Genomic DNA, 27,144 nt, shown 5'->3' with positions numbered 1-27,144 from the left:
CAGATTTTACATCGAGGCAGCTGAGCTGTTCTGCAGCTCATTGGAAGTAAAACTGCATCCAAGAAGGGCACAAGCCAAGTTCTTTATCCTCAGTTACTGACTCAATAGGATGTCATTCCTTTTAAAGCTAATCCTCTCAGACCATTCAAAATAACATCTCAGTACGCCGTCATTCTCTTTATGAAGGACTACAGTTCTGAGCTAAGTAGTTAATCAGAGGTTTGACATAAACACTTTAAAGAAAGATTTATATTTTTTTTGTATTTATGTATTATTTTAAAAAAAAAATCTCAATTGTAGTTGGTAAATTTGTTACAACAGGTGGCAGAATATTTTTAGTAGAACTGTCTTCAGACTACCAGAGATCTATAGTGGATGAAGACTTTGTCTTGGCTAATAGTTTGATGTTTTTCTGTTTTACATTAATTATTGAGCAGGGAAGCTGTTCCCAGTTGTTGTTTTTGAGCTGAAACTAAAAGGGACATTCATTTTCAATTTATATTTATGGCAAATAAATATCTTCAAACTAATACATGGTTGATTTGACATCATTTCAGTGTGAGAGTGTGATTGTGAAAAGAATAAATCTCTTCAGGCAGCTTCCCAGATGACCAGCTGGGGGTATAGAGTCCCTATTCTCCCCACTGAACGCAGGGAGTATGTAATCAGTCACGTTTGTTAGTCTGTTTAGCGTCCAAAGCTTTCCAAGATATCCTTTTCAAATTTTGTGTGATGGTAGATAATATGCATATCCAAAAATAAAGATTGTAAGTGTCATGATCTTGGGTCTGGTGAATATTCTCTATTTTGTGGTTCTCGTGGCGTAGTCTTTTGTATTTGTAGCTCCCTAAGTTGGATTTTGTATTTTGTGATTTCTAGGCTTTAGATTTTGTTACTGTGCCTCCCTGAATTCCTTGTGTTATGCCTGGTCGCCCTAGTTTCCATGTTCGTGAATTTCTTGTTTTACTTTGACAGTCCTGCGTTCGTCTATTCTGTGTCACTTTCTCCCTGTCTCATGTGTGTGATTAGTCCCAGCTGTGTTCCCTGTTCCTGTTTCCCTCGTTAGCCTCTTGTGTATTTTGCCCTCTGTCTTCCTTTATCTGTTGTTGGTTTGTCTGATTGTGTCCCTCCATGTTTCCAGGTTCCAAGTATCATACAGTGTTTTGTAGTTAGTTTTTCCAGGAAAGAAAAAAAAAACGTGCAAAATTGTGAACCGCGTTATAGCGAGGGACCACTGTATTGCTATTTTATTGCTTATTATATTCCTCGCACTGTTTGCAAGTTCCATACGCTCTTATATGAGTGATAGAGTACAGTACTACTTTTCAAGGCTGACTGTACTCTGGGAAAGAGTCGCTAGGGGGCAGTACCACCACATATACAGAGTCGGCTTGCTAATCTAAACAGGCGTTCCTGTTTAGGTGATTTGTGATCCTGTTTAGTTAAACATAACATAACGCCGAAGAGGAAAAGCAGTTGAAGCGTACATGCGCGTGGGTCCTCTTGTTCACAGGCTTTAGGGCGAGTCAAGTGGTTACCTAGCAACGGCGCTGAGTTTCTCTGAAGAGTTTATGATAACTATGAACCTTTACAGATAGTTTAACACATGTAAGTAAGTGTTAGACCAGGGTTAACACAGGTACGTTCAAAATACAACAGCTGTCTGTTTCTGCTGATACAGCATCATCGCTGTCAATTCACATATCAATTTATGTTGAACACCACCTGAACAATGACTCAGCAGGCCAAAACTGAGGGAAACTGAAGTGCCTTTAAAAACAATCACTCCAACAGTATTGTACACAGCTCTTTCATATTATTCATGATATGCAAGCTTTGATATATAAGTGCTTGAAAAATTATTTGAAAGGACATTAAGGTTTGTATGCAGAGAAGTTGATCGGCGGTCCACTCCCCTCCCTGGACTTAATTGCCAGCTCAAGATGTCTCTCCAGAGCCAGGGCAAGTATACAGGACCACCTCCATCCTAACCACCACCTCTTCAACATCCCGCCCTCTGGAAAAAGGTTCAGATCCATCAGGTGCAAAAACAACAGACTAAAGAACAGCTTCTTCCCGATGGCTGTCAGAACTCTTAATGCAAACTAAGAGTGTGTAAAGACTTGTCCAACACATCCACTCTGACACTGCTATTGATCATCCATGTGCAATATCTCAATCTTTCCATGTTCTGTGCAATATTTTTTGCACAATATTTCACAGTGCCACAGATCTACCAGTAAGTATCTTCTAATAGGGAGTATTAGAAAATACTGACGTAAGTCAGTGATGCAAATGTGCTCAGCTGTATTTTTGTACTGCTCTACAAAAAGATGGCCATAGTTTCACTTTATTATCTTCTAATTTTATAAGAATATTTGGCACCAAAGTACAGTATTAGAGCGCTTTGTATTTAACTGAGTGTTGCGCCACTGAAAAACGGGGTAATACACAGTAAAAGTGTGTTTATTTTAAATTAAAATTCGTAATGGGTATATAAAAAATTCAAGCTTTGTTTTACTCATTAAAAATAACAGAGAGTGATATATTTTACTTCTCGGCAGCAGACACATAAACATCTAACTTTCTGTGTGATTGCACATATTGTTGTTAAAACCAGCCCACTGGTCATAATGGAGATATTTTTTCATCTGATATCAGATAAAACTGGCGTCAGTTCTGAGAATGCATTTTGTAATTTAATTTCTGCTGCACTAAAAAAAGAAAAATAAATCACATAAATTTGTCGTTAACAAAAAATTTAGATATGGGGGGGTTGGGTTAAATTTCTTTTCTTTCTACTATAAAATTGTCCAAAAATGTAACTCTCTTGAACAATATTTCAACTTTGCTTTCGAGTTTGTGGCTCATAACCAAGGACAGTTGTTATCTTTCATTGGTACTTAGCTTTTCTTTCATTTTTGTGTCCTAGAGTTGATGATTTTTTTGAATGTTGATGTCTCAGTTTGATCAGGAGCTTTGTGTTATCACTCCAAGTGCTCTTGTGTCTGTGAAAGCTGGCCTTTCCCGTTTGTCTGGCAAATGCCTCTGATTTTACGTAGCTGTGTTACTGACAGCTGGTCTTCCTCCTGAGGAATGTTCAGGTTACGTTTGCTAGCATAAAGAAGAATGCAGGAAGTGAACATAGTCGGTAACTTTTGAGGAAATTAGAACTATTAAATCTTTTTTTAAAATCAGACACACACTGACACATTACCAAGGTTGCTATACTCACAGATCTTTTTATAGTTACATGCTATTATGTGTGAATCCATTCATCTTGTTATTTAGGCACTGGCAGGCAAGGAGCATGTTTTCACAGAGACCAGCTAAACATTTCTCAGTTCTGTTGCCTTCAGAAGCATTGCCTCTGACTGCCCTCTGGTGGCCATAGTGTGACAACGCAATAACACAGTGAAGTGTGCGGGAGTATTTTTGCAACCGGCTGTCATTATATCAGATTTCCGTGATTATTGTGGTATTCCCCAAAACAATTGTATTCTTATTTTTGTAGATATTTATTTATTTATTTTATTTGATATCCAAATAGCACCAATAAAACAAAAATGCCCTTAGAGTATGATTGTAGGGCAGTGGAGAGAAGCTCTTCAACCAGAACTGTACAGAAGTTCATAAAATAAAACAGAGAGAAGGTTCAGGTTTAAATCCCCCATCTGGCCAGGGTTTTTCTTTGCAGACTTTGCATGGTTCTCCTCATGTCTGTGTGGGTTCTCTCTGGCTTCCTCCCACAGTCCGAAGTCATGCAGGTACCGGGGTTAGGTTAAATGGTGATTCTAAAACAGCCATAGGTGTCAAAGTGAGTATGAATGGTTGTCTGTCTCTGTGTGTTAGCCCTGCGATAGACTGGCGACCTGTCCAGGGTGTACCCCACCTCTTGCCCTGTGCCAGGTGGGATAGGCTACAGCCCCCCCCCCCCCCCCCCCCCCCCCCCTTCAACTGGATAAGTGGAAGCAGATAGATGGATGGTTGGATTCAAGGATAAATTGATTTGTTGGTCAATGATAAAAGCTCACTAATATCTCACAAAACACAATTTGCCTATACCTGAAGAACTCCTAGCCTAATTGTGACAAAATTTCCCACAATTAATGAAATGAAATAATGGTATGGATGTTCACTTACCTGGCTGGCACAGGTTTATATGTGCAAGGGTTTATTTCTGGTTTAAATGTTGACAGTGGCTCACAGAAACACAGACTCAGCTAACAGTAGTTGTAAACTAGAACAGATGTTCTCACTGCCTCACTGGTTTGCTTTTATTTCAGCTCACAAAGAGAACCACCTGTCCCAACTCCTTTGTGGAAATGTCCATTGACGACGACGTTAAGAAAAGCGAAGTAGGGTAGGTATTGCTAATACGCCATTTCCACCTTTAAGTGCATATGTCCTTTTTTCGATTATTTTTCTTCTGTAAAAAAGTTAAAACACTGGTCAGTTCATCTGCTTCAGAGATTGCAGTTACATCCACACATCACAGTGATCGTCTCGCTTAACTAGTACTCTCTTTCCACAGGTTGCGTATGCATCTAAAGATCCAGTTTGGGAAAAGGGTTTCACCTTCTTTGTGCATAATGTCAGTGCACAGGAGCTCATTGTTCAGGTTTGTCATTTACTCCGTACTGTTTGTAAAATAATGTAAAATAAATCGTTTAAAACCTTTAATTTAATAACCTAATTAGAAAAGTGATAGCATGTTCTCACATTTTTTCCAGTTTTTAATCAGATATGTTCTTCATACAGTTTTTGTTTTGTATGTCTGTAAACCAGTCATTCAAACCTTGATTTCTCCAGTGTGTTGCCAATGTTGCAACACCATATTCCATCTGATCTCCTCATAAGTTTAATCTAATCTTTGTTTTTTTTATATTTTCTTTGTTCATGTGGTTCAGGTCAAAGAGCCTGAGAAGAAGAATCTACTCGGTGTTCTCAGCTTGCCCCTCAGTCACCTGCTCAGAACCTCCAATCTGACTCTAGACCAGCGCTTCATGCTGGAGCGCTCTGGAGCAACCAGCCAGATCAAACTGAGGGCCACTCTCAGGGTGGGCATGCAAGGCTAAAAATCTCTTAGGTTTCCCTGTTTTATGTATTTTTGTTGTTGTTTTTGTTCCCCCCGCCCCCATTGTGTTATTCACTAGTACTGCCAATACAATTCCTCATCAGCTCTGATGTAAATCTCACACAGATTCTTAATTTGGAAGAGCCTCCATCCCAGACTATCTTCAGTCCTCCTCCACAAGTCAAACAACAACAGGCCAGAAAATCAGGGTACAGCTCAGTCTCCAATCCCTCCAATGCTCCACCCTCCTCTCACACAGCTTCCTCCAACAATATCCCTGCTGCCTCTACTCCGAACCTGGAGGGAGCGTCACCAAGCGAAGGTTATTTGGCTCAAGGCTGTGGCTCCTCCCAGGCGCCTGAAAACAGGAAGCAATCATCTTCATCACTAAACTTGCATCGGTTCAACTCCCACAGCCTGCTGTTAGAGAACGTCATCAATTCATCGCGATTCGACCTGTCAGATGGAGCCACCTATCCAGAGTGAGACTTTGTTCTCTGTGTGTCCATTTCTGTCCTCTAACGCTGACTTTTAATATTTTTACAGATATAATGAACTAAGCGAGATGCTGCATTCTCAAAAGAACTGAAAGAAAGAAAAAGTGACATTCATATATTTGTTTTTACCTCTAAAGGGCCATTAGGAATCATCTGGGTTCATTTGGAGAGATTGCGCTGTCTGTACGATATGCAGCCATGAGGAACAAACTCATGGTCTTTGTTAACAATTGCAGGTATGTCACAGCGATCAAGCAGCACCAGTTATGATTTGCATTTTTAGTGTGATGACATTAAACTCTTTTTCTAATAAGCACCATATGTTGAAATAATATATATACACATAGGTCCCTAATTTCCTTCGGGATTAATAAAGTATTCTGATTCTAATATTGAAAATATGTCATATAATATGTTTGCAATAGCTGGTATAAGTCATAAACAGGCTTAATTTAAGAATATTAAGATATTCATTATTTTTGTTTTAAATTATCTGAACTCAACACATCAGATGAGAAAAAGGCAACAATTAGAAATTGTAAATTGCACATATAATATACAGTTTTCTTTTAAAATCCTCTGTCACGCAGGAATTTATTCCCCTGCAGTGAGAACGGCACAGACTCTTACGTCCGCCTGTATCTCCTTCCTGTCCAAAGCTTGAAGCATCGCAAGAGGACCGGTGTCAAGAAGAGGGCGATCAATCCCATTTTCAAAGAAAAGTGAGCGTAATAAACTAATTCTAATTCTGAGGCCTCTGGATGTCTGGGGCCTGGATCTCCTCCATGCCTGCTTCATGCCCTGGGGGACGGGGCTATGGCTCGCTACATCCTCTTGCAGACCATTACATGTGGAAACCATTTGAATACGAGCGCGCTGATCCACACAGGTATGCACACGGGTGTTCACTGCTCGTAGACTTAAATTACACCTTTCTTGGCTGCTACTTCAAAGCACATTGTGCGCTGTCTGTCCTGCGTGCTGCACAACAACATTGAATATTTAGTATTTACTGCTGTTTACACTTAGCTAGATTAATGCGATGGTGTTGTGTTTAGTATGTTGCTTTGGTTCTTTTTTTTTGCTTGTTTTCTATTCTTCTTCTCTCAACAGGTGATCCAGGAGATTTTTTTTTTCTCCCCCCCTGTCTCACTGTCCCTCTCCCCTTCTGTTTTTCTTTTCCTTCCTCTTTCTTTCTCCCTTTCCTATCTCTCACTCATGTCTGTCCCGTCTGTAAGATCTGAAAATAAAATATAATAAATAATAAAAACAAAGGTCGATCAAATGGACCAATACGGCAATGCCACGATGATCCATTTGGCAAAGTAAATCCATTGGGTATCCTTGTTGGTCTTCAGACAACAATTCTGACGGCTAAAGAACCAAATGGGACAGGCAAAAAAAAAAAAAAAAAAAATTGTAAGAAATATAATTACTATCTAATATAAACAACTCATTTTTTCTGATACAAGCTTTAAAAAGCAGTTTAATCTATTTGTTATCTATCTATCTATACATACATATGAGTGTCAGTATGAAGCATCTTATAAGGGGCAATATTTCCTTGTTTCTGGGTTTTCGCTAAAATAACCACTTTCAGCACCAAATACAAACTGGTGCTGGTTTCTTTGTTTCTTTGTTGATTGCAAGTCATGGACTCTAATGTAAAACAGTGTGTGGGTGATTATTTGTTTTTAGATATAGTCACGTGAATATTTCACACCTGTTTCTCTAAAGGTATGAGCTCACTCTGCTTGGGCTGAAGAAATCCATCTAGCAAGTGGATCTGAGAAAAGCTTTGCAACTTAAAAATCACCTCATCAGCCACTGCAGGGGAAACTGCCGACATGATGCTTGAAGAGTTTCATTCTCCTTTATGGATTTTTTTTTTCCCCCGAAAGTAGCAGAAAAACTATCTTTGATAGTGTAAATAAGGAACACTCTGATCCCAGGCACAAAATTCATCTTCCAATCTAGTAACACTGGAGGTCTTACTTGAAACTGACACACTTAAAAGTAAGATTAAAACAAGTTTGTGTCACTTTTTGTATGCAAGAAAAGACAATTTGTCAGAACTATAACTGATGAGATATACAAGCAAAAATCAGCTTGTTTTTCAATGCTAAATAATATTTTCACAGTTTCCGTCAAACTGCAGCAAGTTGAGGACTTGACCATTAATGCTGATGGCTGATCAGACAGTACCACTAAGTTAATGAGTGTCATGTGCTCTTTGTTCAACATGTATCTGGTCCCACTATCCTCGCAAAAATGCAACTTGGACATAGCTTATGGTGTTAAGTTGGCAGTCTGCACATAAATGAAGTTGCTTTTGGTGACCATAAGTCACTCTTTTAATGTTCATTTTAACTAAGTATTAACAACGTGTTTGTGTTAGGATCTGACATTCAATTGATGACTGTTATTTCAGAGATGAACGTTTGATCCTCTTCTTTATTTGAAAGATCTTCTCCACTATTATAATGAAGCAGTGAAAGGGACTGGATCTTTTTATTTCAGCAATCTCAATCTAATTGTGACAAGAATAATCCCAGGATGACTGTAATGTATTTCTCAATCATTTTGTAAATAAGGTGACCGAGTTACCATAAGATCCAAGTTCTCCTTATGTTCCTCAGCATGTGAAGATGGCTCTTAGTGAGCTGAGTCCTTTACGTCATTCTTTCCAGTTATTGTTAATGGCTTTGTTACAGTAATGGGCTAGATAAAACCCTCTTCATACTTATTAGAGATTTTACCTCTTTCCTGTTTGGGACTTTTACAAGTATGGTTCTTCATTTCTAACTACTGTTAACAACTCTTTGAAGTAAGGTTGTGGCATTCCCTGTTTTAAGCATTCTGAGCCAGTTTTGTTACTTTAAAAAATGTAATCTTGATGCCAGTTCTGTTGGGAATTATCCATCTGCTTCAAAATTGCCATTTACTCTATCAGGAGATTATTAAAAACAGTTGTGGGGAGTCAATTGAGATCCTTTTTATGCAAAAAACAGATTTCTGACCTGTTCCAGTTTGATTTTCCAAAGCAGCACTTCCTTGAGATTGAGAGTCTATAATATGATTCTAATGGTATTTGATTCAGGAAATTGTTCTGTACTCATTTTAGTTGATCTCAATACAGCCCTTCATACCGTTGACTATGGTATGTTACTTAATAGGCTTGAGGTTTCGGCTGGTATCTCTGGCTTGGTGTTAGACTTGTTTTCCTCCGATTTTTCAGACAGGACTTTCTCTGTTTAGGGTAAGCAACTCTAACATTGCTTCTCTAACCTGTGAGGTTCCACAAGGTTCAGTCCCGGGTCTCTTACTACTATATCGCTACATCCTTCCTTTAGCTGCCATCGTTCAACCTTTCCATTTCTTATTTATTTATGCTGACATTCAGCTGTTTTTGTCTTTTAAGCCTTACCGGCTCGAGGGGCTATCCGCCTAGTTCAGTGTCTATCCCAGCAATTGATTTGTTTTGAATTTCAACAAGACTGAGGCCATGATTGTAGCTCCTCCTGAACTACACTGAAAAACCAGTCAAGTGATTGCTTCCTTTTGCTCGTCCAGCATTCATAATTTTGGTATAGTATTTGTTTCTTTTTTAGGCTTTAACTTTTATATAAAATCTATTTCACATTTCTGTTTCTTTCATTTAGGTGTATAGTCTCCTCAGCTGATTCATGCAAACCGTAAAGTCCTTTTTTACTGACTTAGTTAAATCATCTATTTTTCACGTCCAAGATTTACAAAACGGTGCAGTCAGACTGCTGATGTGTTTTACGTGTTTTATGTGTGAAATTCACATTCTTGCACAGAGATCACTAAGTGAACAAGGTCTAGACTATTTATCTAAGTTTGTTTTTACTCCTTCGAGCCTTCGATCACAAACTCTGAATTTAATAACTGTTCCTTGTTAGCGACTGAAGGGGGGATTTTTATTACTATTTATGTTAACTGATTCATTGTGATTTTTATTTTATTCTCTTTGAACTTGCTTTTGTATTATTGTTAACAGTGTTTTTTTAATCTTCTGATTTATTTTTATTGTGATTCTTCCTCATTTTCATTTATTTGAATGCACAGAACTTTGTGCCTATTTGTCTGTGAAAACAGGTGTATTAATAAACATTATTTAATCAAACAAAGCTCAGTTCCTTACTACTGAAGAAAGGTAATGAAATGTTAACGAGATGCTGTACAGCTGGCTGGGTGAAAACCCTCACTCCCAGTCATTCCCATAACGGCATCCAGACCAGCTGTCTTTCCATTCTCCATCCTCTTCACAGCTGCCCTCACTTCCTCCTTACCAATCCTCTGCACTTCCTGATTCACTAACTGTCCTCCCCTCTCTCTCCTTTTGTTCCTTAAAGTTCCTTTCATCTTATCAACACACTCTCTTCGCACGCATATTAGTACATTACCATCTCTGCCCTTACACCATAACCTGCTGCACATCCTTTCCAGCTCAATCTTGATGTCTAGCTTAAGTGAAACTGGGACCGTTGTGGGGGGGGGGGCCACACCAACCACACGCAATTTGATTCTGCTCAATATATTTTCTCTTATAAACTGCTACTGGTAAGAGTAGATGTTTACAAGTGGGTAATAAAAATGTGAAACATGCATAGTGAAAATGCCAGAATTAATCAGCATTGCCAAAAACAACTATGAAGAAAATGTGCACTGACACAAACAAGAGAAAAAGAATACATTGAAAAAGAGTAGAACACAAACAAACAAACAAACAAACAAACATTTGTACATATTTGTAGAGTTTGCATTCAATTAAAACTGGGTGTGAGTTTCATGTGGTTGAACCCACTGCGTGGATATGGGGATCTACATTATGTGGTTATAACCACCTATAGGTGAGTCATCATTAAATAATAATAATAACAATAATAGTATTAAAAATATTGGTAATAATAACAATATAAGTAATAATACCACCGCCAGTACTATTTGTACCACTACTGATGGTAATGATAATACTAAGAAAAAGACAACAAAAAAAATCAAATGAAGCTAAATAAAGATATTAATGAAAACATGAATTGAAATAATGATAAAAGAAAGATGAGAATTGGTAACAAAAAATATATATGAAGTTTCCTTGTTGTTAATTACGTCATCTGCTATTTCTCCGTTCCTTTTTTTCTTGTCCGTGGAGAGAAATGCGGTCTGTTTGGGACTTAAACCAGCGCAATAAAGTCGGGTTCAGTAAGAGAGGATCTGTATCTGTATTTGTTAAACTTCATCACTGAGGAATTTTAAGATCTGACACAGTAGGTGCCAGTAAGGAATCAAAAGTGCAACAACGTGCGTGTGATTGTGCGCTCGTGCCCTGATGACGTTACTGTGTAGTTACAACATCAACAATATGGTTCGGGGTGTTTTGGCACTGACTTACACAGCACCTCCCGGTGCAGAATAGGCATACAGCGTGGAAATCTAAGTTCCAGGTCTGGATTTATTTCCGTCATTTTATCCTGCATATTTATTTTTGTTTAAAAAAAAAAACACGGAGAAGGTTTAGGACTACTATGAGCGCGAGGTAAGTGCGGAGGACTGGTTTGTCTACTTTTCAAATGAAAATGAAATGAAATACACAGAAAGTTGTTCGCCCACTGATCATACAATAAGTGCGTTTTCTGAACCAGGTCCTCAGACCGTGTCTGACCCGATGGCACAAAAACCGTCCGAAAGCATGCAGTGCACGGACAGGCTGAGCTCATCGACTGTTAACCACGTAATAATAGAGTTCGTGATGTACTGCGGGAGAGCGGTGTTCATCTGCTACCCTGTGTATCTGTTAGGCTATCTGGGCATCAACATCAGCTGGGTGTTGCTGTGCGTGTTTATGCTCACCTACTGGAAGAAAAATCGCCAATGGAAAGTCGCCCGGATCACATCAGCCATCGACTTAGTGGACAATGAAAAACGCGCGATCAAAACCGAGCTGAGAAGTGCCTTACCGATGGCATCCTGGGTATGTTCTGTTTTTCTGTTACAGCCTAAACTTCTGAGGGAGGTTTTTAATCATCACACCTCTTCATCTTCCACCAACGCCGTCATGCATGACACTGTGACACGTCAACTTTTAACTTTAATGTCCAAAAGTTGATTCTGTTCATGTGGACGAAGCGTTTTGTGGGAGAAACGTTTCACTTGGATGAGTGACGAAACGTTTCTCCCACAAAACGCTTCGTCCAGATGAACAGAATCAGCTTTTGGAGATTGACTTACCTGGATGATTGAGCATGCATCAGGATTTTAACTTTAATGCTTTTCCCCCAAAGGTGCAATTCTCTGATGTAGAGAAGGTTCACTGGCTTAACAAGGTACAGTATTCAAACATTTTTCACATGTTAAGAGTGATATTATCTATTAAGTCCTTTTTTTAAACAGGTTCTCTCGGTGAGATTGAAATCTCTTTTTCAAGAAAGATACCAAGACTAAAAACAGGTGCAAGAGTAGTTGCAGATGCACAAATACAACAATTTAAAATTTTCACATTATGCACTGTGATACGCAGAATTTAATTCAAATTAATTCAATTCAATTTTATTTATACAGCGTCATATCACAACAACAGTCACCTCAAGGTGCTTTATATTGTTAATTAGACCCTACAATAATGCATACAGACAACATACGACTCACTGAGCAAGCACTTTGGAAACAGTGTGAAGGAAAAACTCCCATTAGAGACCTTAAGGTGGATATAGATGCACTCATAAAACAATAACACCATAATCAAGTGGAGACAAAATTGTGGGTTGTGCAATGATCTTGCAGCTTATGAATGAGATATAAAAAAAAAAACTATAAAAACCAGATCTTCATCTTTTTTCTTTTTTTTTTTGTAGAAAAGTCTCTTTATCATCCAGCCAGAGTCTCAAGTATCTATAACAATCAACTGTTTCAGCTTTACAACCATAAAAGGTTTGAATATGGACTGTAGGGTGATTCAGTAAGAAGGACTAGATGCTACAGTCCCTGATAATGCACTGCTTTAGATGGAGAGACTCTTGAGTGATGGCTGTTATGAGGAAAGGCAGCCTAGAAACTTTGTCAGCAGCATGCATCGTTGTGTGCCTTTTACCCAGGCTAATCTGACATTTTCCTTCCTTGGTTAGGTTTAAGGATTAGAGATCTGATCTAGCTTATGATTTTAAAATTTAGGACAAATTGTCAGTAGTGGACCTTGGATTCATCGGGTATTTCGGCCATCATCACTAGACACCCTCATCCAAGGAGGCCCTGCCAGGGTTGATCAGGCCCTGGAGTGTGTCACTGGTTTATGTTAACTTGTTATTTCTCTTCTTCTTTCTTCTGTTTAGTTTCCCAAGATGACAATTTTTATGATAAGTTTTACTACTGTAACTTGCACTCTCCACTTTCTGCTGTGACACAACAAATTTCCTACGTATGGGACTAATAAACATTTCTCTTCTCTTCTCTTCTTTTTTAAAAATAATTTTTCGTCTGTATTTCGCAACAGTGGATTTGAAATCAAACAGTCAATATATGATAGAAGTGCTGACTTCCAGCTTTACTTTAAAGTATAGTATTTTCAGCTCACCTTGCAGATGAGTTTGTGCAGTGATGAGGTGTCTGTCATCTGTCCTTCCATCCACAATTCCCAGGAATCATTCCTGCCAGATTACTGATCAGAGTTTATGATCACCTAATGAACTTATGGGAGTTTCTAAAACATGCTGATGCATGTGAATAAGGACTTTATGAGACTAAAACAAAACAAAACAAAACAAAAACCTTTCAGAGAAAGGGAGAGACAGAAAGAGCACAAACCTGCAGCCAAATTAACAATCTGGTATATTCTTACAAAGATTCAATGCCCTAGCCAGCTCAGCAACACCAAAAGCAAAGAAAGACCACAGAAGACAACTAAAGTGCATTATAACAAAATTGTTTCCATGGTTAAGAAAAACTTCACTGCATCTAACCAGGCCAAGAACACTCTTAAAGAGGTAGATCTATCATTCACAGAGCAAAAAATCAAATGGACAATTACCCAAAGTATAGTGTAAGAGTTTCGCAGGGCAATAATGGATATTCTTCAATGGCCAAGTCAGCTACCTGTGCTCAACCCAACACAGCATTCTGAATGCAGTGACACAGACAAGCAGCAACTTGTTTTTTGGAATGTATGTGGTATTTGTTTTCAGGCAGAAAGAATAATAGTTCAGGAATACGTGACAAAACAAAAGTTCTCCTCATACAGGAAATGTTATAGATTTTAATTGTACCCAGGTCCCTATTCATGGACATAATTGACACAAAAAGAAAGAGTTCATAGAAACAAATGATTTTCTTTGTACAACTCCTTTTTTACTTTGTTAAACAGAAAAAGCAAGCTCCTTATAGAAGAAAAAACAGGACAAAAATTGGAATGTGATATTGAAGGAAAAGTTAAAAAACTAACAGACAGACACATAACAAACTCAAGCCAACAACCATGGGGAGAATTACAGAATATTTTATGTAAGAACACAACCTAGAAATAACAATTTCAAAGAAAATAATAAATCAAGCAAATCAACTCCAGCGTAACAAAGGAAAGTCACTCACAGTCAGACATTCAGCTGGGCAATACACACAACAGGACATTGATAATACCTTTTATAGTCCATCCATTCGCTTCCGCTTATCCTTTTCAGGGTTGCAGGCAGCACTGGACCCTATCCCAGCTGTCATAGGGCGGGAGGCGGGGTACACCCCTGGACAGGTCATCAGTCTGTCACAGGACTAACACACAGAGAGTGACAACCATTTGCATTCACACCTATGGGCAATATAGATTAATCAATTAACCTATCCCCACAAACTGCATGTCTTTGGACGATGGGAAGAAGCCAGAGTACCCGGAGGGAACCCACGCAAACATGGGGAGAACATGCAAACTCCACACAGAATGACCCCAGCCTGATGGAGGAACTGAACTCAGGACCTTCTTGCTGTGCGACAACAGTGGTATCCACCCTGCCACCGTGCTGCCAGATAACTTTTATGCCTTTATATACCTTTTGTAGTTATTACTGTGATTTCTATTCTGCTGAAAATAAACACAATCCAGAAGATATTCGGTTATTCCTCTATAACACGAACTAGTTAAGGCCCTGCTGATCTAGAGTACACAAAACCTTGATGCAAAGCATGAGGACAGAAGGTCAAAGTCAGAGATAAATTAGCTGAAAGCAACATGGAGACTGCAGGAAGTGCAAACTATATTAAATAATTACTAACAAAAACATTTTACAACTAAGTTGTAATTTTAAAAAGCTAAACAAAGCATTTGATACATTAAGCCTTTTAGTGTTAATCTCAGTTAACGTTGTGAGTAAATTTCAGTTTGCTATACTGAATCAAGTGTTCACATGTTTTTTTGGTCATGTGTTGTCAGGTGTTGAAGCAGGCGTGGCCTTTTTTTGGGACGTACATGGAGAAGCTACTTAGAGAAAACATCCAGCAGTCCATCAGGTTCTCCAGTCCTTCACTGAAAACTTTTACTTTTACCAAAATCCACTTTGGGCGCATTGTGAGTGTCTTTGATTTGTGCAGTTCTGAAAAAGAACTGGGTCTGTCATGGTCCTGTGGCTGCTACCCAGCATTTTGAGCTTTTTGCACTTTGAAGTTTTGTTTAGTTTAATTATTTATTTAATTCCTGGCTTATTTAGTGTTTACATTTACTTCATTTATTCCGTGTTCTGTGTATTTTGTTTTGTTCCTAGTTCTCAGTTGCTTTAGAGTTTAGTTCTTCCCTCAATGTCACTTCCTGTTGTGTTGAGTCTCCTTCATTTTCATTTGTGTGTTTTCCCTGTTAAGTTTTGCTTTTCCTGCTTTATTTTCGCCTCTGTCAGTGCGCCCTATGGTGGCTGTGGCTACAACGTAGCTTGCCATCACCAGTGTGTGAATGGGTGGGTGACTGGATGTGTAAAGCGCTTTGGGGTCCTTAGGGACTAGTAAAGCGCTATACAAATAGGCCATTTACCATTTTGTGAGTTGGTTGCTTGTAGTGTGCTTCGTTCCACTGTGTGTGTGTGTGTGTGTATATATATATATATATATATATATATATATATATATATATAGTTTTTGTCTCCCCTTGTCAGCACTTCTGTTCACCTTTCTCAGTGTTCCATAGCCCTAGTATGTTTCCAAGTTTGTTGTTTTTCAGCAACTTTTCAGTTATACTGTGGTACCTTATTCTTTGCTTCTTTTCTGAAATCTGTCAACGATCTAATCAATGACTCGTGTTCAGTCTGCACTTGGGTCTTCATCTCCCTACACATTACAGGGTGACTGTAATGGAAATAAAAACAGAATGCAATGTAAATCTCATAAATCTGTATTTCATTCACAACAGAACACAAAATATGTCAAATATTTCAACTGAGAAAATACATAATTTAAAGAAAAATGTTAGCTCATTTTGAATGTGGTAGCAGCAACACGTCTCAGAAAAGTTGGGATACAGTCACGTTTACCACTCTTCTTTCTGCTTCTGATGTTTTTAGTCGGTGAAAGTTCTTCTACTGCAGGCAATCCATGTTTTTGCAGTCCATCATTACTTCTTAGAAACTCTCTCTTTCTAAGATGCTCCAAACCTTTTTAAGACATGGAGTTCAAAATGAGCTATGAGTATTTTTTTTTCTTAAAATGGTCCATTTTCTCAGTTCTACTGTGAATAAATTATAGGTCTGTGGGATTTGCAAATCATTGCATTTTGCTTTTATTTACATTTTAAATCGAGTTTGTATTTGTTCTCCTGGAAATCCACCCTAATATCCAGTGACATTTATTCATTGGAAATGCGTTGGAGGTGATGTGTTGTGGCTGAATGGTTTTCTTTAAATGCTTCTTTATTTTCAGCCTCTCAAGATCACTGGAATAAGAGCATACACACATGAAGTGGAACATAGGGAAGTGATTCTGGACATGAACATAAGGTCGGTCAAACACATTTTTCTTTTTTTACTTTAAATTCTAAGTCGTGTGCAGGATGTTTTCTCTTGCCATCATTTATGTCTGACCAGCTCAGTTTACTCTGCAGTTATGACGGTGATGTGGACATTCGTGCTGACATGAACTCAGCAATGACAGCTGGTGTGAAAGGCGTTAAAGTGAGCATCTCATTTTCCTGTTTTCTCTCCATCATCTGTATCACATGTTTACTATTCTTGTAAAACTTTCCCTGAATCTTCCAGCTCCAAGGGGATGATGAGAGTTATTTTAGAGCCTCTTATTGGTCAAACACCGCTGGTGGGAGGAGTCACTTTTTTCTTCATTCGCCGCCCTGTAAGTGGCCACAGATTTTCTCAGTGTGGAGTTGTGAGAAGTGTAGTTGTGTGTTTAATATTATCTAAAGCGCTCTTTTTTTCAGACATTAAAAATAAACTGGACTGGCATGACAAACCTTTTGAGCAGCCCCGCCTTTAGGTCAGAGAATCTTTAAAAAATAATCCTATTATTACAGATTCATCCAGAATTTTTGATGTTTGCTTGTCTCACTCCATCTTTCGCTTTACAGTTCACTGTCAGAGGACACCATCATGAACATCATTGCTTCTTTTATAGTGTTGCCCAACCGCATGTGTATTCCCCTCATAGACCAGGTCAAAATGGACCAAATGAGGTTTCCACTTCCTCGTGTATGTACCATCACATTTCCAATTCACACATTTAGCTTCGCCTTATAACCAGCAGCTACTTGGATTTTTTTATAAGCACAGTGAATTTTAAGATTAAAAAATATGTTAACTATTTGCTCTTTAAACCTATTTTTACCTTTACTTGTTACTTATACAAAGACACTATCATTCATATGAATCTTGTGTTTTTTCCTCATAGGGGGTGGTGAGGGTCCACTTGCTGGAAGCCAGGGACCTGCTGGCTATGGACACATACGTGATGGGTTTAGTGAAAGGCAAATCAGACCCCTATGCCACACTCAGAGTGGGCAACATATACTTCAAAAGCAAGACTGTGAAAAAGAATCTACATCCAAGATGGAATGAAGTGTATGAGGTAGGCTAACACGAACTCCCCCACACAAAATTCAAACACATGACTGTATTTCATACCCTGTAATGCTGGGTGTGTCACTCATCTTCGGTTTTACTTGTTTCATTGTATTGTTGTACAGCATCAGTATCTAATATTCCATTTTCTGCATGTAACCTTGTCGTCTTAGTGCTTTTAAAAACTTCCTCGCTTTTTTAATCTGTGCAGTTTGTTGTCCACGAGGCTCCTGGCCAAGAGCTAGAAGTGGAGCTGTATGATGAAGATGTAGATAAAGATGATTTCCTTGGAAGGTATGTCGTACAGTTTCGAGTTATGATGATGTTTTTCTTGGCTTTTCCTTATCTCATCATGCAGGCCGCAGTCCTCGTGCAGAGTCAGTTATGCCTCAGTAAATATCTAAGAAAAGCCTTTCTCAAAGTTCCTGGCATCAGTGGATTCTTACCTGTGAAGAGCTTATAAAAAATCTAACTAATATTGACATTAACAATGTGATTTGTATTTTACATTGGCTGTCTGCTTTAGCTATAAGCTCGATTTGGGAGAAGTGAAGAGCGAGAAACAAATGGATCAGGTGAGATCTTTTACCCTGAAGAGCTGACAAATGAAAAATGTATCTAAAATCAGGGTTAATGGAATTGAAACTGAAAGAGTGTACGAAAATAAATTTCTTGGAGTGATAACTGATGATAAGCTTAGCTGGAAGTCTCATATAAACCACGTGAAAGCAAACATTTCAAAAACCATTGCTATTCTCTACAAAACAAAGCATGTCCTGAACAAGAAATCATTATACACACTTTATTGTTCTCTGTTGCTTCCATATGACTTATTGTCTAGAGATATGGGGTAATGCATATAAACAAATACTCTTCCTATTTCCGAATTACAAAAAAGAGCTATAAGAATTATAAATCAATCGAACTATATAGAACCAACTAACATTTTTTTTATTAATCTGAATACCCTGAAATTTTATGATTTAGTTGAATATAAAATGGCACAGATAATGTATAAAGCACAAAATAACTTGCTTTGCCACAGTACCCAGAAGCTGTTTAAAGTCAGAGAGAGTCAATATGACTTAAGGAGAAAAGATTTCTTAAAAAAAAAAACAAGATAAGGACGAACATAAAGCAGAGATGTGCTTCTGTTAGAGGAGTTAACCTGTGGAATAGTTATGACAGTGATTTAAAACGGTGGAGTTCATTTTCCTTGTTTAAAGACATGTTTAAAAATAGAGTATTAGAAAAATATATAAATCAAGAGTGAAAAGAGCAATAATAATAATAATACTGAAACTCTTGTTTTCTTTGTTTTGTTTTACTCTTTGCTTCGAGCCCTATGTACATGAGCTGCATGCTAAAAGATCTTCTGTTGGTTGGCGTAATAAGCAAATGCTTCAGCCAATACCTTTTGATTAGCCTTGTCTCGTGCTTTCTTGCTTTGTGGTAGATCTTTTTTCTGCATTCACTGAGATATTTGAATGCTAATCCATAAATCAATATTCAATAGATTAATCTTCATAACACAACATTTCTGTACCACAGTGCACTGTTTCATATAAAATGCATGTGCTACCATTTTTCCTGGTTTTCTATTTGCACTAAAGCCATTCAAACATCCTCTTACTCTTGCAGTGGTTTCCTTTGGAGGATGTGCCACACGGTGAAGTTCATCTTAAGCTCCAGTGGTTTTCCCTTCAGACCAACACCAGCCTACTGCAGGAGGTACAGCAGCCCACTATTTCTTCAACATAACATTCGAATTTGTATATTTCACTTTGAACTAAAAGCAGCAGCTGTATGTGTGTCAGTGTCCAACTGCTGTGGAAATCACATTTCTTTCCTCTCACAACATTTTCTCCCAGTCCAATGACAACTTTGCCTGTGCCATACTTGCGGTGTATCTGGACAATGCCACAGATCTACCAGTAAGCATCTTCTGTTGATAAGTAGTATTGTTCTTGTTGTTGTCATGCAAATGTTCTCAGCCGTATTTTTGTCCTGCTCAGAACTCAGACCAACAGAGGCTCAGGAAGAACTCAAAAGAAGCGCAGGTAAGACGACAGCTTTTTTAGCATTAATGCATCAGGCTGTGTCCTTGTTTTTCTTGTTGCAATTTGTTTTAATGCCAAATTTATACAGATATTTGGATCAAATGTGCAATATTAGCTCTAATAATAGAGACAGCAAAGCAAGTCCTTCACTATCACTTGTTTTGATCACGTTGAGGACCCTTATATCTTTCTGTCTTAAACATATTTATAAAAATATCCGTGATTTTGGGGGTTATTGGGAGCCCAAAGCTTATTGAGTTTGCCAGTGAGAGTATGTTTTCTTTTACAATAATAGATGAGCATATTGAAACAAAAGCTTTGTTTTACTTTTATTTACTTCATTTCAATGTCCTGCAGCTGATAGTGCTTTTGTATATTGATGCCAAAACGCCATATCAGTCAGGTCATCTGCTTTCTGTAGCTGTTCTAGATGTGCCTGTGCGTGTTCAGAGGTGGTCTTTCCAGTTTGTCTGGCGCATGCCTGTAATTGTATATGCCTGTTATTGCCAGCTGCTCTTCATCTAACTCCTTGAACCGAGACATGTTCAGATTAAATTTCCCAGCCTTAAGAAACATGCAGGAAGGAAACTTAGAACATGGAGGAAACAAAAGGACTTTTTTTAAAAAAAAAATTAAGGTTCTACTTTCACAGATTTCATAATTGATATGAATTCCATTCATCTGGTATTTTAGATAATTATAAACCAACTGGTAGAATTATTAAGGATTTTTTTTTTTTAAATAACAAAACTCTTTTACTCTTTTCTCAATTCAAGGTTTCCTAATTTCATTAGTACTGTCCTCTGCTGGTTATAATGTGAAAATGCAGGATAAAAATAAACTGAAAACTTAATTTCTTATCTTTATGCATCATTATTTGGAAGTGTAAAGACGGAGGTTGGCCATTAGTATTTTTTTCTGCTTCAGTAATGATTGTCAGCATAAATGTTTTTCTTCTTCCTCGTCTTAGTTGGTGGTGTGGTTTATTACAGAGTTGAATAAAGAACGTTGCAGTTTATTGTTGGAAGACTCCCAATTTTGGTTTCGTACAAGCCAAATAATATTTTTATGAAAGGAGTGTCATAAGAATGCTACCAGAGAATCCAGGTGAAAAATGAAATAGTAAAGTAGTTGCAATTATATGTTTATATAATCCCACTCAAACTCATACATACATTTGATAAATGACATTTACAAATCCATAGAGACACCGTGAACCATTCTCCTAATGAGGACTTCATCCTGAGTGTTCGCAGGATTCCTCGGTCACTGTATTAATTAAACACTGCTTACAATTGGTTATGCAGTAATCACATTTACTATAATTATTCTTTGTTTCCTGTAAAAAAGCTGACTTGTTACCTCCCTTTTGTGCCTACCTTTAAGGATTTGTGGGTAAATATAATTACACAGTAATTTCAAATAAAATTCTGTGAAATTCCATTTAATTACATGGGACTTGGTCTTGGTCTTACCAAAAATTTGAACGTCGATTTCCTGCAGAATCAACTACATTTAAAATATGAGTATAAACAACCAGATAAACTAGTTCTTCAAAACACATTTAAAGTCAATATAAAAATCCAAAATATTCACCCGGATATAGGAAAAAGCTCACGGAGATCTCACAAAGCACACAGAATTCATCACATAATTATGACAAAATTCACACAAAAAACAGGAAAAAAATATGGAACAGATGTAAACTGCTACCTAACCTGGTTTGCAGAGGTTTACAATTACAAGGCAGGTTATATGTTTTTTTTATATTGACACTGACTTAAAGAAACAGATCCACTTAACCATATTGGAATTGGAATAGAGCTCTACGGATGTTCTGACCAGGTCATTGTTTTGCTTTGTTTTCAGATCACAAAGAGAGCAGCCTTTCCCAACAGCTTTGTTGAATTTTCCATTGACAGCAATGTTCAGAAAAGCAAGGTATTGCTCTCACTTTACCATAAAAACACACAACTTTCCCCTATGATATCAAATATGATCATTAAAGCTGTTATTATAGCTGTATGGGCACTTGCTTTAAATGGTAATGCTTCACCTTTTTTCATTAAGTTACAATTTGTTATGAATGAAAAAGATCACTTTTATGATATTTACAGATTTTAGACCATTTCCGCTACCAGGAAGATCAAAACTGAGGTCAGAGTAGAGGTCTACAGATCAAATGGAGATATCAATTCATTTGAAATTTGATAAAAGCCTAAATTCAATAAAACTGAAGAATAGTTTGGGATGAGAACCCACCTGAAAATGAGCACCTACCTGCATTTTTGGCAAAATTCAAGTCTTAAAATCAATTTTTGTCATTTCTGGTTTCAAATAAGAACGTGTGTCACTTACCTACCAACAGTTTTAAGCAACATTTTTAGGTTTAGTGATCCAAAATAAATACATTTTGACTGCATTTTATCTGGAAGCATTTTGACTCTAGATCAGTGAAACTATTATAAAGTCCGTTGAAAAAAAATACTGCAGTTACAAACGCAAAGCACAGTAACTGTGTCATCTTTTTGCAGTGAATAACTTGAATTACGACTGATGCACTGTTTCTCCAGGTTGTGTATGCTTCCAAAGACCCGGTGTGGGAGGAGGGCTTCACCTTCTTTGTGCGTGACGTCAACACGCAGCAGCTCTTTGTTCAGGTTTGTTTTTTAATCCAGAACAAATTGCTGTCAAAAACAACCATTTGGAAAGTATTGTTTTTAAAAACTTGACTATAATCACTGCTGCTAATAAAAAAAAATATATATAGTGCTATATTTATCATGTTCCCATTTAATTGTCCAATTTTGACTCAGAATGAAACTTTTACTACAATTGACACAAATGATTCTGAAGCATATTCTGAACCCAGACCTCTTTCAGTCTATCTGATCTCTTCATGAGGTTAATGTAATTTGTGTTTTTTAAATATTTTTTTTTGTTCACGTGGTTCAGGTCAAAGAGCCTGAGAAGAAGAATCACCTCGGTGTTCTCAACCTGCCCCTTAGTCGCCTCCTCAACACCTCGGACCTGACTCTAGACCAGTACTTCCTGCTAGAGCACTCTGGAGCAAACAGCCAGATCAAACTCAAGGCCACGCTCAGGGTGGGCAAGCACACACACACACACACACACACACACCCATCTGTCTTCCTGTACAAAGCAAATGTTCTCTGTTGGTTTTCTCATTGTTTTATTCACCTCTGTCATAAGTAGCATTGCTCATGTCTTTTATCTCACACAGATTCTTAATTTGGAAGAGCCTCCACCCAAGACTTTCATCAATCCTTCTTCAGAAGTCAAACAGCAACAGGCCAGAAAAGCAGGGAATACCTCAGTCTCCAGTCCCTCCGATGCTCCATCTTCCTCTCACACAGTTTCCTCCGACAATACCCCTGGTCCCTCAACTCCGAACCAAGAGACAGCTTCACCAAATCAAGGTTATCTAGCTCAAGGCCGTGGCTCCTTCCAGGCATCTAAGAAAAGGAAATCATCTGCGAATGTGCGCCGGTTGACCTCTCACAGCCTGCTGTCACAGAACTCCATCACTTCATCCAGTTTTGACCCCTCGGATGAATTCTTATTTCCAGAGTGAGACTTTGTTTTCTGCGTGTCCTTTAATGTCAACTTCTAACCTTTCCAAAGATATCCTGAACTGAGCTGGATGCTGCATTTTCAAAAAAGTATAAAAATGAAACTGACCTTTGCAATTTTTTCTCTTTAGAGCCATTAGGAATCATCAGGGTTCATTTGGAGAGATTGAGCTAAATGTACGCTATGCAACCCTGAAACATAAGCTTATAGTCTTTATAATCAGATGCAGGTATGTCACAAAAATCTGTCCTCATTACCATATAAGTTATTAAAAGGCTTTAATTAAAATATACAGAAACAGTTCTCCTAAATACCGTGGCCTCTCCCACACAGGAACTTGTTGCCCTGCAGTGAGCACGGCACAGACTCTTATGTCCGCCTGTATCTCCTCCCCGACCAAACCTGGAAGCATCGTAAGAAGACGCATGTCAAGAAGAGGATGATCAATCCCGTCTTCAATGAAAAGTAAGTCTAATACGCTCATTCACCATTTGTTTGTTGTAAAGGAATAATTTATATTTTTATACTTTGTAGTTTGTGTGTCTTTAAAGCAGACACTGAGATGGTGTCACTTTCTTTACCTGCTTTCATCACAGGTTTGAGTTTGATGTGTTACTTCAAGAGGCACAAGCTAGGAAGTTGGATGTGTCTGTGAAAAACAACAGCATTTTAGTCTCTCAAGAGAGAAAGGACATAGGTTCGGTATGTTAAGCTCATTTTGAAGCTGAACTACTCATTTGGTATTGATGTCTTAAAATATATAAAAAAATATAAAACTATATATGGAACAATATTTATACATGTACATTTTTTTTCTTATACATATTTATGCTGACATTTGCTTTTTATTAAAAAAATCCTAAACATATATTGCATGGTTTATGAAAATATAACTTGAAAAACTATTTTTAAAATATTTTTTAAATAACAAGTACTGCTATCATAACAATTGTAACAAAAATAAGCAATATTTTTTGTGCTAATAACACTCATGCTGCTCCTGGTAAATTCTGCATTTTTCTTCCTGTCACAAGCTTCAAAGCCTTAAAAGCTTAAATCTCTCTAACTCAGCTAAACTGCTTTATGTGTTTACTCATTCTTCAGACAAATATGTGACCTCTCATTTTCCTACTTTTCTTCATTGTGGTTTAAATATTTATTTTATTTTCTTCATATGTGGCATAAATTGAAATCCTAGCTGCTTTCACTATCACACTTTTGCAGCTTGTTCCAGACAACTGATGGCAGTTCTGCTTCTTTCTGCAGGTAATAATAGATTTATCAGAAATCGATCTAGTCAAAGGCGTCACAGCGTGGTAAGGGGGCCAGTTTTCTCTTATTACAATTAGATTTATGTGACACTGAATGTGAATGTGCTGACTTTAAGTATCAATACTTCCTTCTTTTATTGTCTTGCGGTCATCAGTTTGTAAAGAAAATCCTCCCTGACCAGCTTAATTAAAGGAACAGTTTGAGGAAAATTCACATATTGACTTTCTTGCTGAGAGTTAGATAAGATTGATGGTTCTCTATTCCTCTGTCTTATCTGGTGGCAAATGAAGCTCAAGCCTGCAGCTCATTGACTTAGCACAAATAATGGAAACAGCTACAGCGGCTTTGTCCAGCAGTAATAAAATCTGCCTGCACCTTTGTTGCTGGGCACTTTTTAACTGGTTTCCTTTTTTCTATATAACTTCCTGGAACTTCCTTGCTGCTTTTATGGAAGTCTCACATTGTTTTTGTACCAATTACACAATTGTGAGGCATAAGAAGACAAATGTTTCTGTGTTTCTGTGTTTTAGTTCATTTAGCTGAAGTACAGATAAACTTGTGGTCAGATTACAGAGAACAATCACAATTCCAAAAATGTTAGGAAACTGTGTAAAACATAAATAAAAATTCAAAATGATTTGCAAATATATATAAACCCATAATAGAATATAGAATTTAAACATATGAAATGTTTAAACTGAGAAACCTTCAAGAAAGTATTACCTTATTTCAAATTTCATAGCTGTAACATGGTCCAGAAAAGTTGGGAGAGGGCAACAAAGGGATAGAAAAGTAAGTGAAACTGAAAAGAAACTAATTTTTTTGGCAACAGGTTATTAAAATATTCAAATCTATAAAAAAAAACAAGTAAAGACTTGCAATCTAAGGGCTTACACATCTGGAAAGTCACTGTCACTGCTCAAAGGTATAAACAGGTTTTAGAGGAACTTATGCTCTCGTCCAGGTGATGCCTTTTTCAAGGAAAGGCCTTGCATATTTCAGCAAAACAATAATAAACTGCACCTGTTAAAACAGGATGATCTCTTCAAATGGCAAATGTTTGTGTGCTTTTAAAAGACGAGTGTTAAACATGATTTGGAAACAGTTATGCTATGGTTCTTACGTAATAATGGTTCCAACCTGAACTCCTGGTGAAGTTGCATATTTGTTATTTTATCTGCACTTCTCCATTTTGTCCATTTTCAATTTTCACAAGTCAGATTCCAGTGAAACAAGATCAATTTTTCATGACTGTGACTCTGCGAGCCTCCTTGACATCTCAGTGGAAATGAATTCTTATTACTTTGTGCAATAGAGCCACCCAGTAACAGGAAAACTCATTTAACTTGCAGCAACAAATACACGTTTTGTAAAGAACTGGTTGACCAAATCTGGTTGTAGGGCATGGACCCTAAAAAAAGCAGAGTATGCATGCTTATTTGATGCTTAATGATCTTATGAACATTTCATGCTTCTTTTCTCTAAAGGTATGATCTCACTCTGCCTGGGCTGAGGAACTCCATGTAGGAAGTGGAACAGAGAAATACTTCTGTGTGCTGTGATCTGATATAAGAAGTCAGTCTGGTTTCCAGACAGTCCTACTGAAGATCTTACTCGGAATAGAATAAACCTGAGAGCATTCTGGTTCTCTTGTTTCCACATGTTTTCTGGATAAAAACCAGAGGTTGTTAATAATATAATTTCTAGGCATTAGAAAATATTTGTTTCTCTACAGAAACAAGGCAGTGTCTGTATTTTTAATGTTTTATCTGAGCCAAAGCTACCTTTGTAATTTTGTGTAAATAGTTTTTACAGTTTTTATGCAATATACTGAGGGGAATAAAATAAACAAAAGAAATGTGTAGATGAGTCAATACAGGGCAAAGAATGTTTACACACTTTGATAAACACTGAAATGCACAAACTCATACTTAAAATATTTTACATGTCAGTTACCGATATAGGGAGAAGTACAGTATGCATTTTAAACCTAAAGACCTCAGACCAGCTACATTAATCTATTTTAAAAACTCACTCATAGCCTTTATGAATAGCTTCAGTTGTCAGTTGAATAGTTCATAGCTCAGTTGGTATTTGGTAAATTGGTTTCAACAGGCATCAGAATATCAGAGTGACTCTATTATTAGACTGTCAAACATTGATGGTGGGCTGGTAAAGACGTTGTCTTGACTAAAAGTTTAATGTTTTGTATTAATTATTGAGCACAGAACCAGTGTCAGGTTGTTGTTTTTGAGTTGATGTTTAAAGTGACTTTTATTTTTACTAATATTTATGGCAAATAAACATCATCCAGTAAACACATGGTGTATTTGAAATAATTTCAATAAGTGTATGATCATAACAGATTTCTTCATCTTGCTCTATCTTTGTGTATCTTTATTTTACAACATCATTCATTCTTTGAATGTATTGAGGAAATAAGAATAGGTATATGCAGGCACAGTGACTGTGCAGGAATGTTTTTTTTCCTATATTCAGTTATTATAAGATAGAAATATCTCAAAGAATGCTGAAATGAAACCTATGAAGTATAATTACAAGGAGCGTAAGCTAAAAAAAAAAAAGTTTATGGG

The 27,144-nt window shown here is 37.4% G+C and overlaps 2 protein-coding genes and 1 long non-coding RNA gene across 3 annotated transcripts; 2 read left to right on the top strand and 1 right to left on the bottom strand.

Annotated features, from left to right (window-relative positions):
* Positions 1-252: 252 nt before the first annotated feature.
* Positions 253-11,557, bottom strand: LOC120730985. The gene is made up of 2 exons (XR_005695253.1): positions 11,449-11,557; positions 253-5,435 (listed from the first exon to the last, which is right to left on the bottom strand). It is a non-coding gene; the product is annotated as an uncharacterized LOC120730985 (long non-coding RNA).
* LOC120730983 (extended synaptotagmin-3-like) lies at positions 4,256-6,313 on the top strand. Its single transcript, XM_040027669.1, has 6 exons — positions 4,256-4,358; positions 4,535-4,621; positions 4,911-5,060; positions 5,204-5,559; positions 5,712-5,810; positions 6,165-6,313. The coding sequence occupies exons 1-6, from the start codon at positions 4,326-4,328 to the stop codon at positions 6,298-6,300; spliced, it is 861 nt and encodes a 286-aa protein (XP_039883603.1). The 5' UTR covers positions 4,256-4,325; the 3' UTR covers positions 6,301-6,313.
* LOC120730978 (extended synaptotagmin-3-like) lies at positions 10,897-26,870 on the top strand. Its single transcript, XM_040027662.1, has 24 exons — positions 10,897-11,134; positions 11,241-11,569; positions 11,880-11,921; positions 15,008-15,142; positions 16,477-16,553; positions 16,658-16,729; positions 16,815-16,902; positions 16,988-17,043; positions 17,135-17,255; positions 17,455-17,631; positions 17,836-17,918; positions 18,151-18,199; positions 19,266-19,355; positions 19,496-19,558; positions 19,640-19,684; positions 21,554-21,625; positions 22,258-22,344; positions 22,640-22,789; positions 22,929-23,275; positions 23,409-23,507; positions 23,612-23,743; positions 23,875-23,980; positions 24,545-24,594; positions 26,038-26,870. The coding sequence occupies exons 2-24, from the start codon at positions 11,264-11,266 to the stop codon at positions 26,075-26,077; spliced, it is 2,487 nt and encodes an 828-aa protein (XP_039883596.1). The 5' UTR covers positions 10,897-11,134; positions 11,241-11,263; the 3' UTR covers positions 26,078-26,870.
* The last annotated feature ends 274 nt before the right edge of the window (positions 26,871-27,144 follow it).

This window comes from Simochromis diagramma, unplaced genomic scaffold (assembly GCF_900408965.1).
Source record: "Simochromis diagramma unplaced genomic scaffold, fSimDia1.1 OVJJ01000343.1, whole genome shotgun sequence".
Taxonomy (NCBI): domain Eukaryota; kingdom Metazoa; phylum Chordata; class Actinopteri; order Cichliformes; family Cichlidae; genus Simochromis; species Simochromis diagramma.
The sequence above is the reverse complement of the archived record's forward strand: the minus strand, read 5'-3'. Positions and strand labels throughout refer to the sequence as shown.